Source organism: Elaeis guineensis, chromosome 3 (genome assembly GCF_000442705.2).
Source record: "Elaeis guineensis isolate ETL-2024a chromosome 3, EG11, whole genome shotgun sequence".
NCBI lineage: Eukaryota > Viridiplantae > Streptophyta > Magnoliopsida > Arecales > Arecaceae > Elaeis > Elaeis guineensis.
In genome coordinates, this window is record NC_025995.2 from 117,006,975 (window position 1) to 117,027,143 (window position 20,169).

Below are 20,169 nucleotides of genomic sequence, written 5' to 3' on the forward strand. Positions count from 1 at the left end.
TCGATTCTCATCAGGAAAGATGAGAATCGAACCCAATGGCCTATCTACTACATAAGCAAGGTACTTCACAATACTGAAACAAGATATTCAAAGGTGGAAAAGCTGATCTACACCCTGATTATATTGATTCAACGACTTTGATCTTACTTTCAAGTGCATTCTATGGTCGTCTTGACAAATCAACCCTTAAAGATAATTTTGTAGCGATCAGATACCTTTGATCAAATGACAAAGTGAATGATAAAACTCAGCAAATTCAATATACAATATCATTCGCGACCATCAAATAAAGGCCCAAGTCTTGGCTGACTTCATCATCGAGTGTACAATACCTGACAATAAATTCGATGATAAATCGGTACCCGATAATAAATCCGACAACCAATCAGAGCAAAGTGCAAATACAAAGGCTGATGCAGAGTCTGTTTGGGTGTTGCATGTTGATGGTGCATTCAACGTTCAAGCAAGTGGAGCTGGTCTCATACTCACAAATACCCAAGGAGTAATAACCGAATATATCCATTGACTTAACTTCAAAGCTTCAAATAATCAAACTAAGTATAAAGCCTTGCTGGCCGGCTTGAAGATTGTAAAAGATCTTAGGGTAGATAAGCTGAAGGTTTTCATCGATTTTCAATTGATAATCGGACAGGTTAAGGATGAATTTGAAGTTCGAGACCCAACTACGGTGAAATATCTTCAAAAAGTGAGAGATCTCATGCAACCCTTCGGATACTTTGAGATCTCTTACATCCCCAGGACAGAAAATACTCGTATTGATGTACTTTTTCAACTAGCAACTACATCTTCCAATCTATTTGGTCCAACGTTCGTCGAATATCTCAAACAGTCAAGTATCGACAAAATCAAAAAAGTACAACAAATAAATGATGAACCAAGTTAGATGGATCCAATCATTCAGTACTTGACTAATGGAACTTTATCCGATGATCCATCAGAAGCCAAATAGCTAAAGTGGATGACTTTACAATACATCTTGATGAACGGATAGCTCTACAAGAGGTCATTCTCTCTTTCACTACTCAAATGCTTGAGGCCTACCGAAGCTGACTATGCTCTTCGAGAGGTCCACGAAAGAATTTGTGAAAATCATCTGGGGGGCAAATCATTGACTTACAAAGTCTCGCAATAGGGATATTATTAGCCTACCATGAAAAAAGAGGCTATCGAGTTTGTTTGAAGGTGTGAAGCATGCCAAAAGTATGCAAGCATTCAGCATCAATCGATCAGTCAGTTGACATCAATCATTGTGCCATGATCCTTTATACAATGGAGAATCGACATACTCGATCTTTTTGCTCCGACGATTAGTCAGAGAAAGTTTCTAGTCGTTGCCATAGATTACTTCACCAAGTGAGTGGAAGCCGAACCACTGGCATAAATCACTGAAGGCAAAATGGTGGATTTTATTGAGAAGTCCATCATCTACCGATTCGGATTGCCACACACCATTATCCTGATAATAGTCGACAGTTCAATAATCAAAAATTTAAAAAATTCTGTGTGAAGTATCATATTGTTCATGACAAACTCATCTCAGTTGACCATCTACAGTTAAATGGAGAAGTAGAAGTGACGAACCGAACAATCTTATATAGTCTCAAGACCAAAATAAATGAAACCGATCATCGAAGAGCCGACTTAGATCTACTACTGCAGACTCAGTTATAGGCTCAGATTAAAATGGCTGCATACCAATATAGGATGACTAGGTACTACAATGCAAGGGTCAAACCGAAAGTGTTTCGTCCTGGAGACTTGGTCATAAGAAAAGTAGAAGTTTCAAAATTTTTAAACCAAAGTAAGATCTCTCTTAATTGGGAAGGCCCTTATAAAGTAACCAAAACTCTTCACCCAGGAGCATATCGGCTTGGAACCTTCAATGGAGTGTCCGTCTCTCGAACATGGAATACCGACAATCAACGTATATATCATTAATAAAGTTGTCTTTGATATATACTTGAATAAAATATTTTCGATATTTTTGACATCTTCGTTGAGTATTTGGGCTATTTACAAAGTTATCTACCAAATCGACTTCAGTCGATAAAGCACCGACTTCGATAGGCAAAACACCAACCTCGATCGATCATAACTAATCGATTAATCATCGATTACAAATTGTGCCCCTAAGTTTAGTTGGTGAATGTCCGACTAAAAGGCAAACATTTTGATATCAGTTGACATATTATCAATTATTATTCGATCAACAAAGGAAGTAGATGATTGCATTTGACAAACATTCGACATTTGGAAAAGATTTTCTTTCATTGCTATTATCAACAAAAAGTTACAAAATCGAACCAAGTCAGGTGACAAAAAGAATAGGAAATGAAGTTACACCGACTCTCCTTCGACTTCATTGACTGCTCCTTTGGTTGCCTCCACAGCTTCGGTCTCCTGGACAGCCAGTTCTATTTCGATAAATTTCGATGAGACTTTTGCAGAAATTGGTGCAGCTTCTTCAACAGTTGGTGCCTCTCCTGCCGCCCTTTTTTTCAGAGCTGGAACACAAATGCTGCTCAGATCGAGATTTGGGTAAAGTGCTACGACTGTATCTCGACAATCTCCATATCTGACTCAATAGGCCTCATTACTATCCTCAAGAACTTCTTGCTCGAAGACTTCAGATTTCTTATAATCCTCGATGGCTCGACTTAAGGCCTTCTGAGCAACCCTCATTGCTTCCTTGGTGATAGCTGACTTAGCATCAGCCAGTGTTAGCCATGTTTCGATCGTCCGATGTTGCTCCCTCATGAGTTCCAGCTCATGGAAATTGTCATCGCATTCCCCTCGAAGTCGGTTAATGATATCCTTCTTCTATTGAACCTGGGCTTCTTGGAACTTGATGGACTTTTGGGCCGATTCTAACTCAATTTTAGTTGACTCCAACTTGGCTTTCAATTGGGAGATCTCTTCTTGTGTTTCTCCTCCCGTACAGTCGTCGCTTGAAGAAGTCCGACGGCAGCCTCCTTGTCAGCTTTTGCGATGGCAATCTTGTCAGCATATGACTGACGGAAGTCCACAAGCCCCCAAAATCCTCTCTCTATCATCGATATATCATGCACCAACTAAAAAAAAAGTTAGAATGACAAGGCGCAAATGGAGGAAAAGTGAACAGACAATGAAACACTGACTTACACTGAGGATTGTAGGGAGAAAATGATGAAAATATTTCGGACACGGTCCGATCCCTTCTGTTCTCTGGATCCATCTGGAGAAGTGCAACCTCCAGAAGCTTTCTGGCTAGTCTCGGGTCACCCAAGGTTGATCCACCTACAGGCATCGGAATGTTGCAATGCTCCGTAAAGCCTTCTGAAACATTTTCACCAGCTCTATCAAAAACTCGTGGCACTTCTCCACGATCTTGAGCGGACGGTTGATCGACTAGCATTGCCATCCGTTCGGGCATAGAAGAGTGCTAAGATGATGATGCTGCTCGAGATGTCATTGGTGCTACAGTGGTTGGTGGCAGGTTGACGATCGCAATGTTATCATCACGATCAGCTGAAGGGACTTCGACTATCAGAGGGACCTCTGGAGTTGCCAATGTGGCGATAGGATCCGTGCAGCTTCAGATGCACCTGCCAAAGGCATGTCAGTTCGAGCCTTCTTCGAACCCCAAGACAGAGCTGCACTAGCTGTGGGTCTCTTTCCAATGGCACTCCACCGAATCTTGTCTACTAACGGCTGCATACCTATAAAGAAAATAGCAACTACTTTAACCATAGTTTTGAAGTTAAACAAAAAAAAAACTGAAATAATGCTATTCCTGTGGAGGGCATCGAACTAAGTCCGGCGCCGTACAAATTTTGCTCCATCAACAGCTCTTGTTGCTGAGGGACCTCTATATCTTTCAATCGGAGGAAATCTTCATGGTCGACGACATCGACTCGGCTATGATCGTTCGGGCTCACCTTGAGTTCACCCCAAGAAGAAGGAAAACCCCAATATGAAGAGGAAGAAACAAAAAAGAATTGATTCTTCCATCTATAATGAAAGAAGGAAGGTCGGCTATCAACTGTAGACCTTTTCTTGGACCAGAGAACCACCAACCCTTGGCCCTGAGATGAGGATGAAGTATGAAGAAAGCCCGAAAAAGAGACGATCTGGGATTGATCGGGATCATGTGGCACAACAAAGCAAAGCTAATAACCAGTCGAATGAAATTCGGCGCAAGCTGAGCAGAACAGATTTGATAGTAATCAAAAAGATTTCGATCAAACTTCAGAATCAGAAACGAAGACCGGCTCTAGGATTCTCTACATAAACCGCAACTTGGTCGGGAGGAGGGGAGTTCATCCGATCATATGAACTAGGGGTATAGAATCGAAATTGCTCTGATATACGATATCGTACCTATAGCTGATGGATTTCGAATTCGGTCACAGAAGAAGCTTTTGTGGTCGAACCCAGAAGGGAGTTATCAGCCGAACCAATCGACCGATCATGCCAAGAAGGCACAGGGTTGGAAACTCTATCTACAGGTCCATCTTTCCTAATCTTAGTCTTGCCTTTCTTATTGCTACTGGCCATGTTAATGGCAATAAAACTCGACAAAGAAGGAAAGGAGGTAATGACAAAAAAATAACAAAGGGAAAAAAAGAAGAAGGCCAACCAGGGAGCAAAAGCTTGATAACATGAGGAAGAAGAAGAAAATGATCTTAAGCCCCTGAAACTCTCGGCACTCACAGGAAAACTCTCAGTTATAAGAGGATTGTGGATAAATTACAGCAAGAGATCCAAATGAAGGAAAGCGACCTTATATATATAAAATCCATCGATAGCCGGGATAAGTTTGTTTAAATCCAGCATTCCCATATCCTGATACGTGGCAATGTCCCAACCGAATATCTTTCGGACCTTTCGAAATACCTACCGCCAGATTGAGATACGTGGGTACAATCCACATGAATTGATAGGAACCAACAACCATCGAACGTGTGGCAGCTCCTGACCGGCTAAAATTAAATCAAATTAGATCATTCCACCATCCGACTGATTGCAATATTAAATAACCATCCCTCAATTTGATATCCTAATGATGATCGCACGATCATCGAAATGACAAAATGACTGACGGTTCTGTTTCCAAGAAAATCATTAATACCCACAACCAAAGTGACCACAGAATCTGGCACGAGATCAAAACAGAAGATATGCAAACTCCCATCTCCAACGTGTCAAGTCACCTTAGATTTGGAAGTGGGAGGCAACTATTAGGACAACTAAATCTGCTACCCCTGATTCACACTCAGTATGCGGCATCTCCGGATTCAACGTTGGTACCCGACTCTTTGTTAGATAATTGATGTTAGACTGATTGGCCTATTCTGTCACCAAATGCTTCAATTGGTCAAAGGAGTCTACAATTTGACTTATCGATAATTTATCGGTACCTGACTACTCATCACATCGACAACCTCTCGATATTTCAAGACTTGAAGAATGACCGACAATCTATTGATCTCTCTCGTAATTTTTCGATTATTAGTTGACAACTCATGGGAAGCAATCAACACAACCCGACATCCAGTCGGTCAGTCGGTATCTATCGTGCTATCGACGATACCATCGATGACTTCGACATGAAATATAAAGGCCGATCATTCAGTCGATATATCAATCCTACCGACTTCTAGTCGGCATATATCATCGACTCCTGGTAGGCATTTCAAAAATAGTCAGTACAAAATGCACGTAATAGCCATATTTTATGATGGTTAGTGGGTGTTAACTATCCACTCCATAATCATATAATGCTGGACATGCTTAATCGTTTTCAGACGGTTACCAACAATTCATTTACAAAAAAAAAAAAAAAAAATATCGATGATAAACTGTTCTCAATATTAATATTCTATCAAATTTATTTTTTAATTTTTAATTTAATTATTTTTTATTAATTTAAGTATCGAGAGATCCGCAATATTTTGATCAGTAAATTTTTTTATAGATAATTTTTGATCAAAAACATACGTACATAAAAATTGACCGCAACGCAAGAATGTCACGGATGTGATCTACGCTGCCTTTACTGGACATGACATGAAATAGATGTCACATTTTTTTCTTTGGAAAATATTTGGTCTGCGATCAGTTTCATTGGTTAATTTGCTGCGCACATGACCTATGTTCTCCAAATTGTCAACAGTTTAATCCACCTGTCCTTCCAATATTCTCATGCAAAACGACTGTGTCAGGTGCACATGCCTGTTCCGTAGTTTTGTCCCATCAAGTTGGGATAAATTAGCAATAAGCCTCGTACGAGATTCTCTGCGGCTCAAAAGATGATCTCCAACTTTTTATTAATGAACTTTATTTGTCATGCTTTCATTAGCCAAACAGATAGCCGGATCAAGAACCTGAGCTTACGTTTGATGACTGACAGTCTATTCAAATTATCAATAATTTAATATAATAATTTAAATTATTATATTTAATATATTTATAAATAATAATATAAATTATTTTAAAAAATAATTATTTAAATTATTATTTTTTTAATAATATTATAGTAAAATTTTTGAACAAAATAATTATTCAAAAAAATCATACAAAATTTATTATCAATCTTCTTTCCTCCTCCGACGTTCCTCTACGTGCACCGTCAACCTGTGGCTCCTCCATTTTCTTTTATCTATCCGTGATTTTTCTACTTTTGTCCCCCACCATCCTCTCATAGCTTCTCCATGTCCGTCCCCATCACCCCAATGATTCTACATGTGCCTGCCCCCTCACCGTCATGTCTGCGATTTCTTACATCTCTCGATCTACCATTTTTTCGTATCACTATCATATTGACATCATTTTTATTTTTTTTATAAAAAAATATCAAAATAAAATTATTAAAAATATTTTAAAATTTTGATTTTATATTATCGATAATCTTGTCATATCAAACATATCAATCAATATTTTTAGTAATTTTATCATAATATTATCTGTGTATATCAAATACAATAATCAACATTATTGATAATTTAATAGTGGTAATCTATCTTAAAAATAATTTAGATTATTTTTTAAAATTATCCGATGATGTGTCAAATATAATCAAAGCAAACATATAGATGTCAAGAGGAGTTGGAGTCAAAAAATTTTTTTTTTTTATTGCTTTATCTAACTAATAGTTGCTTATTTGAATGGTATCACTCCTTACCATTAAATGGTGAAAGTAGGGGAAAAAAAAGCTGTAATTAAATAGTAAACGTAAACTGTATTTCTCATTTGAATGGATTCCCTCATCGTCATTAAATAGAGAAGTAATAATAATAAAAAGAGCTACGATTAAATAGTAGAAAAACTCTGGGAACTTCAGTTTGTCCTGAAAAAGGGGTGCCATTTATGCATCAATGCTTGCATAGAAACTAACAGCATTGATGGCTAACAGCATCGATGGTATACGCAACAGATAATAGAGCAAGATATGATACGCTTTGGAGCCGCATCTCTTGCTATTGTAAATCTCTAGTTATTGAAATATAATAATGATTGTTATCAAAAAAATATAATAATGATTGACATTAAGAGTCTTATCAAAGTTTGACCAGTAGACATGTGTCATGTTATTCATTCAAACAAAAAAAAGACGTGTCACATCATCTGATGTAAATGTTGATTGAAAGGAAGGCAAGATGCGACCTTCTTTTTATTAGAACCTAAAGATTAGATTTTATTTTTTATTTTATTTTATTTTTAATTTTTTGGAAGGGGAACGCTGAAACTATTTCTAACAATATTTATAAAGTAAAAAGCAGGATGTTAGACCTGATGGTCCAAGAAACAGAGTCAAAAATGGAAGGGTGGTGGGGGAGGTTCAGAAATGGTGCCGTAAGGGGGCTGCTTGCATTGGGGATTCTACTTGTAGCGAACCTATTACAGGCCGGCCTAGTTGATGTTGAGGAGGGTACCGAAGACATCAATCTTCTCCATACATTCTCGTGACTGGTTCTTAATTTTTTTGAAAACAAGCATTCCGGGAATGAAAAGAAAAGAGTACGTACAGAATTCTTTGCAGAACAGAGTAAACCAACCTTAATTTTTGGAGGAAAATTCTATTGTTCCTCCAAAGTTTTTCAGGAAAGTGCTGCAGTTAACTGATCCCATATTCTTCTCAAAGAGAGTTGAAATTTTTTACATCTCCAATTTGTTCATAAATCATGCAGACTTGCTAGCCATCCCTTAAGTTCAATTGAATTTTAATGGATATCCAAATGCTACGGATGAATGGGCATGTAAGAAAGAGATGAGAAGCCGTTTCCATCACACCTTGATTTTATCCGCCAACCTTCCCCAATGAGAATTTTTCAGAATGAAGTTTGTTTCTCCATACAAGCCAAAGAAAAATTCTTACCTTCTTAGGGATAGCCGCTTTCCAAATCACCTTATAGCAAGAATCAAGCACGCTTTCCAAATCATTCTTGTTCCTATATAAAAGGTTCTTCGATAAACCCCAACATGCACATGGATGAACGCAACAAACACATACATTTCCTGGCACAGCAAGGATTGCATCTTTCATGCGGAATCCACTGTTGGATCACTCACTTATTATATTAAGATCTACGCACATGAATGGATTATAGAGTTTAGAGTGCATTAAGATATATGTAGTATGCAATCTAATGGTGGATTCACACGAAAAAATTCACCTTTTTTTCACTGAAAGATATAACTCCTATCATGTTGGGCCCTATCCAAACATGAACAAAATGGCCAGTCTAATGTATAAAAAAAAAAATTTTGTTTATAAACATGGCATTGCGATCAGACGTTAAATAAAAAAAAAATTGAAGAAAAATAAAGATCAATGCAAACACAAGATTTACATAGAAAACTGTTTAAATCAAAAGAAAAAATCATGGAGATGGTTGGAGATTTTTTATTATCTTCAATCTTGGAGATTACAAAGTACAAAGCAAAAAATCATAGAAAAATACTCATGCTTTAAAGGCAATATATCTCGTCAAAATATATACATCAAAATATTAATAAAATTGGATCGGATCCAATCGCGAAGGCTCTGCCACCGTACCTTAGATTCTAGTTGAAGCACCACATTAAAAATGGTAATGGTATTGGACCTTTCATTTGTTGGATTGCGCTATGCTCCACCTAATAAGATGAAAAAGCCTTTATTAATTTTATATTCAGTACTAATCTAAATTCAAGACATCTCTACATTTGAAATTACATCTAGTAATTTTTGAACCTTGATTTCTCGTCAGATCTGGACTCAAAATGGCTGGTCTCTGTGCCTGCACTTACAATCCCCCCTTCTCTTTTTGTAAGAGAAAAAAAAAAATCAACTATTTTATAAGGTAAAGGAAACAAAGTGCACTTCCTGTCTCTTGCTCTTATTAAAAGAGCAAGAGACGAGAGAATTGAGATGAACTTATCAAGTTAAATTCACATATTAATGTATTTCTATGAGGTGATAGATAAAGAGTTATCCAAATTCCAAACTTCCCCTTGCATGCATAAATGCATCCAAGGATATTGGCTTCTCTCATCCAAGGATGGGTAAGAGCTATCCTTGTTGCAACACTTTTTCCTTCCATCCTACACGATTTATTTATACAATTTTATATACATCAAACAACGAAACAAAAAAAAAAAAACTGACGGTGTACTCGCTAGACCAGTGGCTGAACTTCGATTGATGATTCGGCCCAGGCCTTACTTATCAGTCCAGTTAGGGCCTGCTTCAGGCCTCATAAGTTCGGGCCACCCGGGCTAGGGTATAGCCAATCCTGCCCTAGTTTTAGCCCGCCAACACCACGCCAATTGCCTCTAAACGCTAATTCCAATTACCTTTTCTTTTTTGTAGTCTTTGGGAAGGGTACTCAAGTGCAATGAGCTTGTGACTCGAGCTAACCTTGTAGACCGTGGTCCAAACCTAACCATCCCAGAGTATTTTTTTTTTCCCCCTTCGCTCTTCCGTGAATGGTTGTATCCGTCGGTTGATTGGTTACTTGTGCAAGATGCATGGACCATGGAGTTACATCATCCTCTGAACACGGATCTCAAAGCTCGATGTGCTTCCATGTCCGTCTCAAATGAAACATCAACAAAGCTTTAGTCCGAAATTACTTGGTCGGCTATATAAACTCTTTTCCTCCACTACATTTTTTATGACAAGAGATTTATATTTATGTTAATTTTAACTAGCCTGTTAATAAATGAGTCATGATGGAGTCTAAATGGTAGAAAATAGAGTTGGACTGGACTCCACCTATTTGCACCCAAAGGCTGAATAAGAAGTACAAAGCCTGCAATGGATGGCTGGCCCTCAATTTCCCAACTATGTACCTGCCATAACCGGAGATAAGCTGAAAGAACAAGAGAACAAGTTAGTTTCCCACACTGCGGTAAGCAAACTCAAGCAAAGAGGCCTAGGTTGTTCCTACTCCAGCGATGGAAGAATCCAAGCGCTTTATCGTGGTAGGGACCAGGAATTAATTTGGCTGGCTGGAAAGTCCAATATCCCGTCTGTCCACACCACCTACCTACCTAACATTACAGCACTAAAAAAATGTTCCGTCTTGCACCAAAGGGACCGATGTTAGGTTCCCATTCCGAAGCACAAAATCACTGCACTAAACCTCCGTACCAACTTCGACAAACCTTGGGGGGAATTACGTAACTGGGTTAGGCATATCATAGTATTTTATCCCACTTCTTACTTCAATAGTGAGGAAATGAAAGCTATTGCTGCAGGACAATCAGGTCAGGTAAGATCGTTTCCGAACTACGCGTTAGGAACTATTTTTTCACCGCATTGGACCACTTTAGTCGGTTCAAGACTGGTGCACTTAGGTTGGGTCCAATTTTGGCAGACGTAAATGGACTCGAGTCCTTTTTCATCAAAAAACTAGATGGATTTGAGAGTCAGTAAGGTATCTGGCGTAGGTTTTTTACACTAGGTTTGCATTAAATAACCCCGAACCCTGCAGACTATTGGAGCAAGCAGCATAGCCCGCTTCGAGCCGCTTGCCCGCTCTGGTTCGATATATGGGTTCTTTAGCGGCAAAGTTGTTCACATCAATTTCAAAATTCGCATAGATTTCAACATTTGATAGCCAAATTGGTTCACAGCCACATTAGCACACGATGGTGGGCATGCAAATAGATGTGCACAACTATAGGATCACTCTGGTGTCTATTCCAGATTGTTTTCCGATAGTTATTTTCCTGTTAATTATAAAAGAATCAGAACGGTTTTTTAGTTTTTGGTGGAAGCATATAAAAGCCTTTTTAAACACTAATCACTCATGAGTAGAACAGCAAGTAGCATATAAATGTCGTGAGTTCTACGGTGGGTATTTTGCACCATAGACGTCCTACATGTTTGGATATGTAACACGCGGTTCGTATTAATAATAGATAGACCATCACCCATCGTATCGTCGTGCCGAATGTGATTGACATGCTAAATATACAATCACACATTCTCTGTGGTGCACGATCTGTAGCATTAAATGCTATACAGCCCTGGATGACCTTCAATATACATTGTAGATGATATGGTATACGCTCATACATTGTCTTATTTGATGGCTTCTCGTCTTGCCATCGAGGGCTATAAGATGGGTCTTGTGCATCTCAGAAATTTCATGCTCCCAAATACAATAGGACAAGAGATGGCTGGTTGCCCTCCATTTCATGGGCAGCCCCTGGCTCTTCATGTCACAAGGTTAATGTGGCCTGAGTGGAAAAGAGGGTGGCGAGAGAGAGAGACGTTCGTATAACTAAAAGTCACCGGCTTTGCTCGGCGAGACATGTGATGGGAAGGTTTGAAACCCCTCTCCTCTTCCAATCCAAAATCCTCTGCCTCTCCCTTCTCTATCTCCTCACCACTCTCCCCTTCTCTATCTACGTCTCCATCTCCCAGACGGGATGCCTCTTAGGAGGCCCTCCCCTCATCCCCAAGACCCACCTCTTCTCCTACCCTTCCACCTACGGCGAGCACAAGTACGCCCTCCCGACCACCCGCTCCACATGCCACTCCCCTGTTCGCTTCTCAGGTGAATTCTCTCAAAATTCGATCCACACATCGATCATTTCGATCCAAGTTTCGATTTTTATGATCGCTTTCCGCCCCATTTGATCAGACTACCGTGCGGTTTTCGAGAAAATCCGTAATCTGTGCTGGAATTCCTCGTCGTCCGCTCCTTCCTTCCCGGGTTTGAGATACATGGTGGGCAGGGGAAGCAGCTTCGCGGGGAATTTTTCGACGCAGAAGAGGAAGTCTTTCTTTAATCACACCGATGATGATCAGGTGGAGGTCCCGTGTGGATTCCTCAAGGAATTCCCCGTCAGGGAATCTGGTTTGTTCTTTCTAAACCTTAGAATTATTTATTGGCCATGACTCATGAATTCTAGTTGAATCCTTCTTCTCTTTTCATGATAATCGTACAATTTTGGATGGATATTTTGGAGGCTGAATGATGATGGATTAGTAGTTGGATTGGATTTTCCTGAAAAAGGGTTTCCTTTCCAGAATTATATTCGATGAAAATCATTTGAAATTAAAAAATAACCGAATATCTGAACTCCATCAATTCTATTTTGTGAAGAACATAATGTTTGAACCTTGAATTTTGATTCTAGAAAAGAATCCTTCGCTCAGAATAAAGGGAATTTAATATCATAAAATTGCTTAATTGATCCAGATGTCAATTTTTAATTAAAAAAATCCATTTAATGAATTTGGAAAGTTCCTTCCTGCAGTCCACTTTAACAAGAATAACCTTCTGGATCGCTGCATCGAAAATTCCTTTAGGTTTTTTCATATTTTATTTTCTGATTTATACAGATGCATTTTTATTAGATTGGCTTAGTATATTCAATTTTACCCTAAAAAAAAACAAGATTGTTTGTTTCCCTCATGCTTTGTTTGTGGCCTTGAATGCAGACAGATTGGCCATGGAGCATTGCAATGGAGTGGTTGTGGCATCGGCGATCTTCGGCAACCATGACAAAATTCGGCAACCAAAAGGCTTAGGCGCCCAAACATTGCATTCTGTTTGCTTCTTTATGTTCATAGATGATTCCACTCTCAGAGGCCTTGCTGCCCACAACATCATTACGAACACGGAAGGGGACGACGTCGACATGATCGGAGCATGGAGGGTGGTGAGGGTCTTGAGCAGTGAATTGCCTTATGATAACCCTGCCATGAATGGAGTGATCCCAAAGCATTTGATTCACAGGCTCTTCCCACATTCTAAATTCAGCATCTGGTTGGACGCAAAGCTTCAGCTCACAGTAGACCCCTTGCTGCTAATCCATTCTCTTTTGATATCAAAAGATGCGGACATGGCTATCTCCAAGCATCCTTTTAATGTCCACACCATGGAAGAGGTGATGGCGACTGCAAGGTGGAAGAAATGGGAAGATATTGAGTCTCTGAGAGTGCAAATGGAGACATACTGTGAGAATGGGCTGCAACCTTGGTCACCCAGCAAGCACCCGTATACAACAGGTGCCACACTCACCTTTGTATGTTAAAAGCCTAAGAGACGTGCCTATATAGATATCCTCTGTTTTTCTTTCTGATAGGAATACACAAAAATATATATTTGGAAGTCCATGGATGCTTTCTCATAGAAAGTAGCGCATAGGTACCAAATAGTCTCCATTTCTCCTTCAATGGAGGCATTGCTAATTAGACACTGTGATTCTTAACCTTTATTTCATGCAACCTGTTGCGTTACTTTGTGCAATTAAAGGATCAGCATTCAGAACTTCTCATGATGTACTTTCGTTGCTTATGTGTGTGTACACGCACATAATCACATGCTGACATTCTTTTCTTTCTTTTTTCTGGAGTATGTAACAACAGTGATTTACCTTATTAAAGCTTAACTTCTGTTTTCCTTTGAGGAAAATTTGAGTTCAAAATTGCTGTCCACAACCCCCCCCACCCCACACCAAAAAACCCAAAAAGAAAGGAAAATCTCTTCCCTTTTTATTTGGGTTTTTAGTAACTTATCTTTGTGTTGTTTTATGGCTTAATAAAGGTCTCGCACAGAAGTATTCCAATCACAGTTTTCTTTTTGCATTTTTTGTTTTCTGAAGCATCTCCAATTATGTCAGTGCATGCAAAACAGAATTCATTAGAGAGCATGAATGAACTGATGCCTTTGTTGTTGGTGGTGTCATGGATGTGTTTTAAGTGAAAAGTTGGAGAGAATTGAGACTCTGTGTTACTTCATTTAAGAAAATGAAACAGCATGCACTACAGGCTGCAGATTTCTACTACCATAATAAAAGCCCGTCCCTGTGCACATATCACAGTCACAAAAATCAGAAAATAATTGAAAAAAAAACCTTCCAATCAACTAAATGCATCTTGAATCTTTTTGAGAAGAATTATATGTCTGATTCATGGACTCTGTGTGTAATTTCTCTCAATTATTATTGCTGCTGCTTCTGCCTGGTCCTGCTTGCTGCATTTGTATGCCCTTGTTTCGTTGAATTTCTTCATCCTTCAAAATTCTAAACATCCTAGTAACCCAAACTCTCTTTCCGGAGTAAATTTAAGTGCATGCATCTCTTACTTTTGAGTACAAGATTGATCCCAATATACTAGCTCTGCCTACATGTTTGTCAGCCAACAACATTGTCTTCATCTTATTCTAATGTTTGCCAGTTGCTTTATATTATGTGCCAGATGTTCCAGACACTGCACTTATAATAAGGAGGCACGGACTTCGTAGCAACCTCTTCTCCTGCCTTCTATTTAACGAGCTGGAGGCTTTTAACCCCAGGGACCAGCTCGCTTATGCCTACGTGAGAGATTTTATGTGCCCCAAGATCAATATCAACATGTTCGAGGTGGAGGTTTTCGAGCATATAGCCGTGGAGTACAGGCACAACCTCAAACGCGACGGAGTTGGGCAGCAGATCCGGAGGGCCTCCTCACGAGACATCAGCGGGAGCAGCTGCAAGGCCTACCTTCTAAAGATGTGGGGAGAATCCAACGATTGAGGCTAAGGCTTTGGCGTTTTCCCACACGCAAGTGCACATGATGCCTATGTGTGTTATGAGAGAATGGGGGACCAGAAATTAAGAGAACGCCGCCCATATTCACCATCCAGTTAGGAGAGACATTGACTTCTAGAGCACAAGAAGCGGGTGGTGGGATTGCTTATTTGGGGGAGGGGATCATATTTGGTCCCTCCACCAGTTGAGACCGCTCTCTTTGGGCCATTATTTATGATTCTTTATGTAAGCACTTGAGGAAGAGAGTAATTCTTTTTTCAGCCTATTTGGCATTCCGATGAATGAATAATTTATTATTAGTGCTTTGTTTAATGAACACAAAGGCATTTTTTTTTATTTTGTTTTTGTCTTTTTAGCTTATCCATCCAGAACTACTTATGTATGAATCTTTTTCTTTTTTATGGAAATAAGTTTTAGTGGGTTAATTCAACCCATTCTTCTTTTCAGTCAATCATGCCGAACTTCGTAGGCTAACAAACTAGCGGTGCATTAACTTTGGATAGAATGTGAAAGAAATAAATGATAAAATAGGAAAAAGACTAACAAAAATGTTATAAAATAAAGAGGAGAAAAAATATTTATTGATCAGCAGTGTGTTTTAGAGTGCCTTCTTTATTCTTTAGAAAAAGATTCGTCCCAAAGGGTGCGTGAAATTGCTCGACAGCTTTCTTTTAAGATATAATTATACTCGAACTTGAACAATATCAGAGAGGTTTCTCTTTTCTTATTTTTCTAATTATTATTATTTTTTTTTTGAGGGTTGGGTGAGGTCAGGAGGTTTATCTTTATCATCAAGAGACTTACCATTATCACCAAGCCAGCTGACCCGAATGCCCTGTATAGGCTAGTATTTTTGAGAACATCGTCCCCAGATACTAGATTCAGAAACTCTGCGAGTTTTATACAATGGCACAGGATGCTCAAAGCTGGTGGTCCGGCCACTCCCAAACTGGATGTTGTTCACCTGGCTAGAATAAATCTATGACCTCAAGTAGAAACGAGGATGAACATGCGATGGATTGATGCTTTGATCAACTTGTATTGACTGGTAAGGGCCTTAAGGTTTAGAATAGTAAGAACATTTAGGGCCTGTTTGGGATAACCCTATAAAATCCTGTAAAATCTATCGTACAGTATTCACAGAAATTTTTTAGACTCGGACGGCTTGAATCCCATAGAAGAAAAATGACCTCAATCGGATGGCCTGAATCCCATGGAACAAAAAATGACCGCACTAAATTATTTTTTCCACCCTATAGGAAGGGACCGGAAGAGATTCAATTTATATAAACCGGATTGGACCTCATATTCTACAATATTAGATACAATTTGTGCACATAGTTTAGCACATGCGTGATTGACAGGCAAGCTCAATTTTTGTAGGATTTTTAGCCCAATCTTATAGAAAAATCCAAATAAGCCCTTAGTTTAGTATGTTTTTTCAAGCAAGACTATTTAATATTATAAATTAATTTAGATTGGTATTATTGCCGGTTCTCTTGTGTAGTCCTTTTTAGCTTATATCAAATCTCAAACTCTGTTTCATTAAGGCAATTGACTTACTAATTTGTTTGTTTTTTTTTTTTTTAAAAGAAAAAGTAGAAGGATCACTACTCATTTAAGACTTATGCATGTCAGACACTCCACCTTTCTTTTTCTTTTTTTTAAAGGTATGTATGCAGACTTACAACCACTAGGCTGTAACATTAATTGTTAAGCATGTTGTGTTCTTGCTCTAGGTCATACTTCACATTTCCTGACCTTCTCATAGCATGGGATAAACTGCTAAAAAGCATGCACACCATAGTTCAGTTGAGTCTCTCCAACCAGCATAGATCTCAATGTAAGATATACGGTCCAACTCTTATAAAATAAAAGAATATGGTTTCACATAAATTATTGATATAAAACAACCTCTCTTTGTCCATCTCGAGCCTTCATCATCCCCTCTTTATTTTATTTATGCATGGTCTTCGCGTGCTCAATCTCTTTCTTTAGTTTGTCTGCGGCCGTCACAAATTTATCGAAATCAACCATGATGTCATAAAGTGGTGATCCCTCCGCGATAGAGTCGGGCCAATGGAAGCGGCGGCGAATGTCCCGAAAACGCTCGTAGCACTCTTTGGCACGCTTGTCACCTGTTATGGAGTAAATAATCGCCTATGTTGCCACAAAACCACCTGTTATTAAGTAAAGTTCACACCCCTTTTATGAAAGAAATGAAGCCATTTGAGGGGTTATCTCACCATATAAAGGGGACCTCGGGCATCGGAATTTTCCTCGTCCTTCTGGCACTTCCACTGCAGGCACTTGCACTGTAGAGCCCGCTGGTACTCCCCCTTGCAAACACACACATAAAGAAATTGTAGCAAACAGGAAGAGTGAATAATTTACCGAGACATGTAAAGGCTTGGAGGTCAAGTAGTTTGCCCGCAAATATAATTATGGATTGGGGAGGGAGATGACTTAGAATGTTACAATGCTCAAAAGGATTGTCACGTTGAGATTTCTTGCCCATTGGGAAAGATTTGCATCCTTCTAGTTTCATGTTAAAGTTTGCATAAAATTACTATTCTTAGTTATAAAAGAAATGCACCTGACCTGACCTAATCCCAGTTTAGGCCTAAATATTGTGGGCATGGCCTAGTCATGTTTAATTGAATAGCCTATTGGGTCTAAAATTATTTGCATGGGGTCGACCTTATCCCCCCCAATCCGCAAAAGGATTTGGCCTGGATGTGTAATCATAACATGAAAGATGACCAGATGGGATTTGGATCAAGCATAACCCAGTCCTGACTGACATTTGCAGCTGTAGACTTGATCAAGATTTTTAATTTCCTCAGCCCAAAATCAAAACATTAACAGTGCTAATCATAAAATAAATAATTCTCTGTAACAAGAGTAATAGTTTCCTTAGATTCATAAATTAATAGCTTGCTTAGAATCATAAACAAGTAGCAATTTTGTTCTTTAAATTTTCGTGTTGATTATGACCATTACTTTTTATTATTGGTACAATAAAGATATCAAAGAGGAAAGGTTAAATGACTTCTGCATTAACAAAATTTGACAGCACTAAAGTCATCAAAGAGGAGAGGTTAAATGAATTGGAACCTTGTATATAAGCATTTCAACTAGCACCATCTGAAGCTCATGTGCTTCATGAGGCTGCTTCTTTTTCTCCGCTTCCTCCACAGCTTTTTGCAACATTTCTATTGCCTCATCCTCCCTTCCACTCATCTCCAGTTTTGCTGCAACTCTCTGCCATCGAAAGACATAATTAAATTTTCTGAACACAAAGTATTAGATTCCAAGAGATAAGAACCAAGCCTTTTTCTATAAAAATTGGTTAAGAATCATGACTAACAGAGTCTACTTTAACATTTGATGGTATTTTTTCGGAGAATTTTAACATTTGCGGTCAACTTGAAAAATCAAACCATGCAGGGGTGACAACATCTTGGTTTAAGCCAAGAATCGGGATTCACTTTAGTCCATATTTGGACTCGAAATGGCTTGTTTGCCTATCACGACCATCCATGTATTGCATGACGGTCATGATTGAGTGCTCCCGCAGGAGTACATACATTGCAAACCATCAAAGATCGACAAACTAGCCGTTACCAATCCAAACACTATCCAAGCTCTTGAGCGAGATTTGCCTACATGCAATTCCCTGTAGCTTATCGTCTTGGGGTCCGCCGCGAGCAGCTCCCGCATTCGGTCGGCGGCACTTTTGAGCGCCGCCTCGTTGACGCGCGCTTCCTGGGCGTCCAGGATCCTCTCCAAGGCCACCTCCCCGCCGTGGAGCGCCGCGATGGACATCGATCGGTGGAGAACGGGCAGCTTCCTCGGCCTCTTGGTTCCGTAGGCCAGCGCCGCGCACACGCACGCCAGGATGAGCGGCCCCGCCGCCGGCCCCGTCAACATATGAAAGCAGGCGCTGCCCGCCCCCTTCACCGCCGTCCCCATCCACCCGAACACCGACACCGGCTTTGCGCCATCGCCGCCCGGTCCCGACGCTTGCTCGTCGACGTCGTGGATCTCTACTATCCTCTTATTGCTGGTGGCCATTGATGCATATACGCATATATATATATGTTTAGAAGAAAGAAAAGAATCGAAAATGGAGGCAGGAGAATGAAGGGGATGGGGTGTGGGCGCGGTGACAAAGAGAATTGGAGGTGATATCTTGCGTGTTAGAAGAGGAAAGAGGGGCTGGGGTCTACGAGGTCGATATGTATTTATATATATACTAGCATGATGCTAGCTCTGGTTGTAAGGAACGCATCTATCCTCGATCTCTTCGTGGCTATCTCAGAATAATATGTTTGTTGTCAGAAAAAGCAAGGGTAAATTACTCGTGGGATACTTGGCTGCGGGAATCATTTGTGAGCTTGTAAATTAAGAAGGTCTTGGGTCTACATGCTGGGTAGGGATTATCTCGAACCCCTGCCCGAGCCCGGCCCAGTTCTAGCCCTACAGAAAGGGGAAGGGTAAATTACTCCTGGGATACTTGGCTGCTGGAATCATTTGTGAGCTTGTAAAGAAGGTCTTAGGTCTACATGCTTGGTAGGGATTATCTTGGAGTGACAGGCAAGGATTATCCAGAGCCGGGTAACTGCGCTGGGATATTAATTGGCTGCTGGAATCATTTGTGAGCTTGTGAAGGTGGTCTACGTACTTGCTAGGGGTTTATCTTGGAGTGACATGTGAGGATAATCAAAATAGAAAATTATTTTTTTTAAGAAAAATTATTTTGTATATTTTATAAAAAATAAAAATTCATAAAGAAGATAATTTTGATATTTTTTATAGGATGAAAAATAGTATTATTTTTTCTTTTCTAAAATATCTTTTTAGATCTACGGTTAAAATTTTGTAAAATATCAATAAATAGTTAGTATAAAATACTAAATAGCGATATAATATTATATTAAAATTATCCTAATATTTATATAAATATAATAATATTATTATAATATTTATTATATTATAATATTATTTTAATATTTATATTAATATAATATTTTTATTAATATTAATATAATAAAATATTAACATAATATAATATTTATATCTATACTAATAAATTTATTATATTAAAATATTAATATTATATTAGTATTATAT

The 20,169-nt window shown here is 39.0% G+C and overlaps 2 protein-coding genes across 3 annotated transcripts; one reads left to right on the forward strand and one right to left on the reverse strand.

Annotated features, from left to right (window-relative positions):
- The first annotated feature begins 11,665 nt into the window (after positions 1-11,665).
- Positions 11,666-15,345, forward strand: LOC105040635 (alkaline ceramidase TOD1). Its single transcript, XM_010917254.4, has 4 exons — positions 11,666-12,050; positions 12,138-12,353; positions 12,941-13,510; positions 14,702-15,345. The coding sequence occupies exons 1-4, from the start codon at positions 11,810-11,812 to the stop codon at positions 15,016-15,018; spliced, it is 1,344 nt and encodes a 447-aa protein (XP_010915556.1). The 5' UTR covers positions 11,666-11,809; the 3' UTR covers positions 15,019-15,345.
- Positions 15,346-16,877: 1,532 nt separating this feature from the next.
- On the reverse strand, positions 16,878-19,235 carry LOC105040634 (uncharacterized). 2 transcript variants are annotated; one of them, XM_010917253.4, is made up of 4 exons: positions 18,703-19,235; positions 18,151-18,297; positions 17,280-17,372; positions 16,878-17,193 (listed from the first exon to the last, which is right to left on the reverse strand). In XM_010917253.4, the coding sequence occupies exons 1-4, from the start codon at positions 19,108-19,110 to the stop codon at positions 16,990-16,992; spliced, it is 852 nt and encodes a 283-aa protein (XP_010915555.1). In that variant the 5' UTR covers positions 19,111-19,235; the 3' UTR covers positions 16,878-16,989. The 2 variants fall into 2 exon arrangements, with proteins under 2 accessions (XP_010915555.1, XP_029119624.1); XM_029263791.2 differs by having other exon boundaries at positions 17,023-17,213.
- Positions 19,236-20,169: the final 934 nt, after the last annotated feature.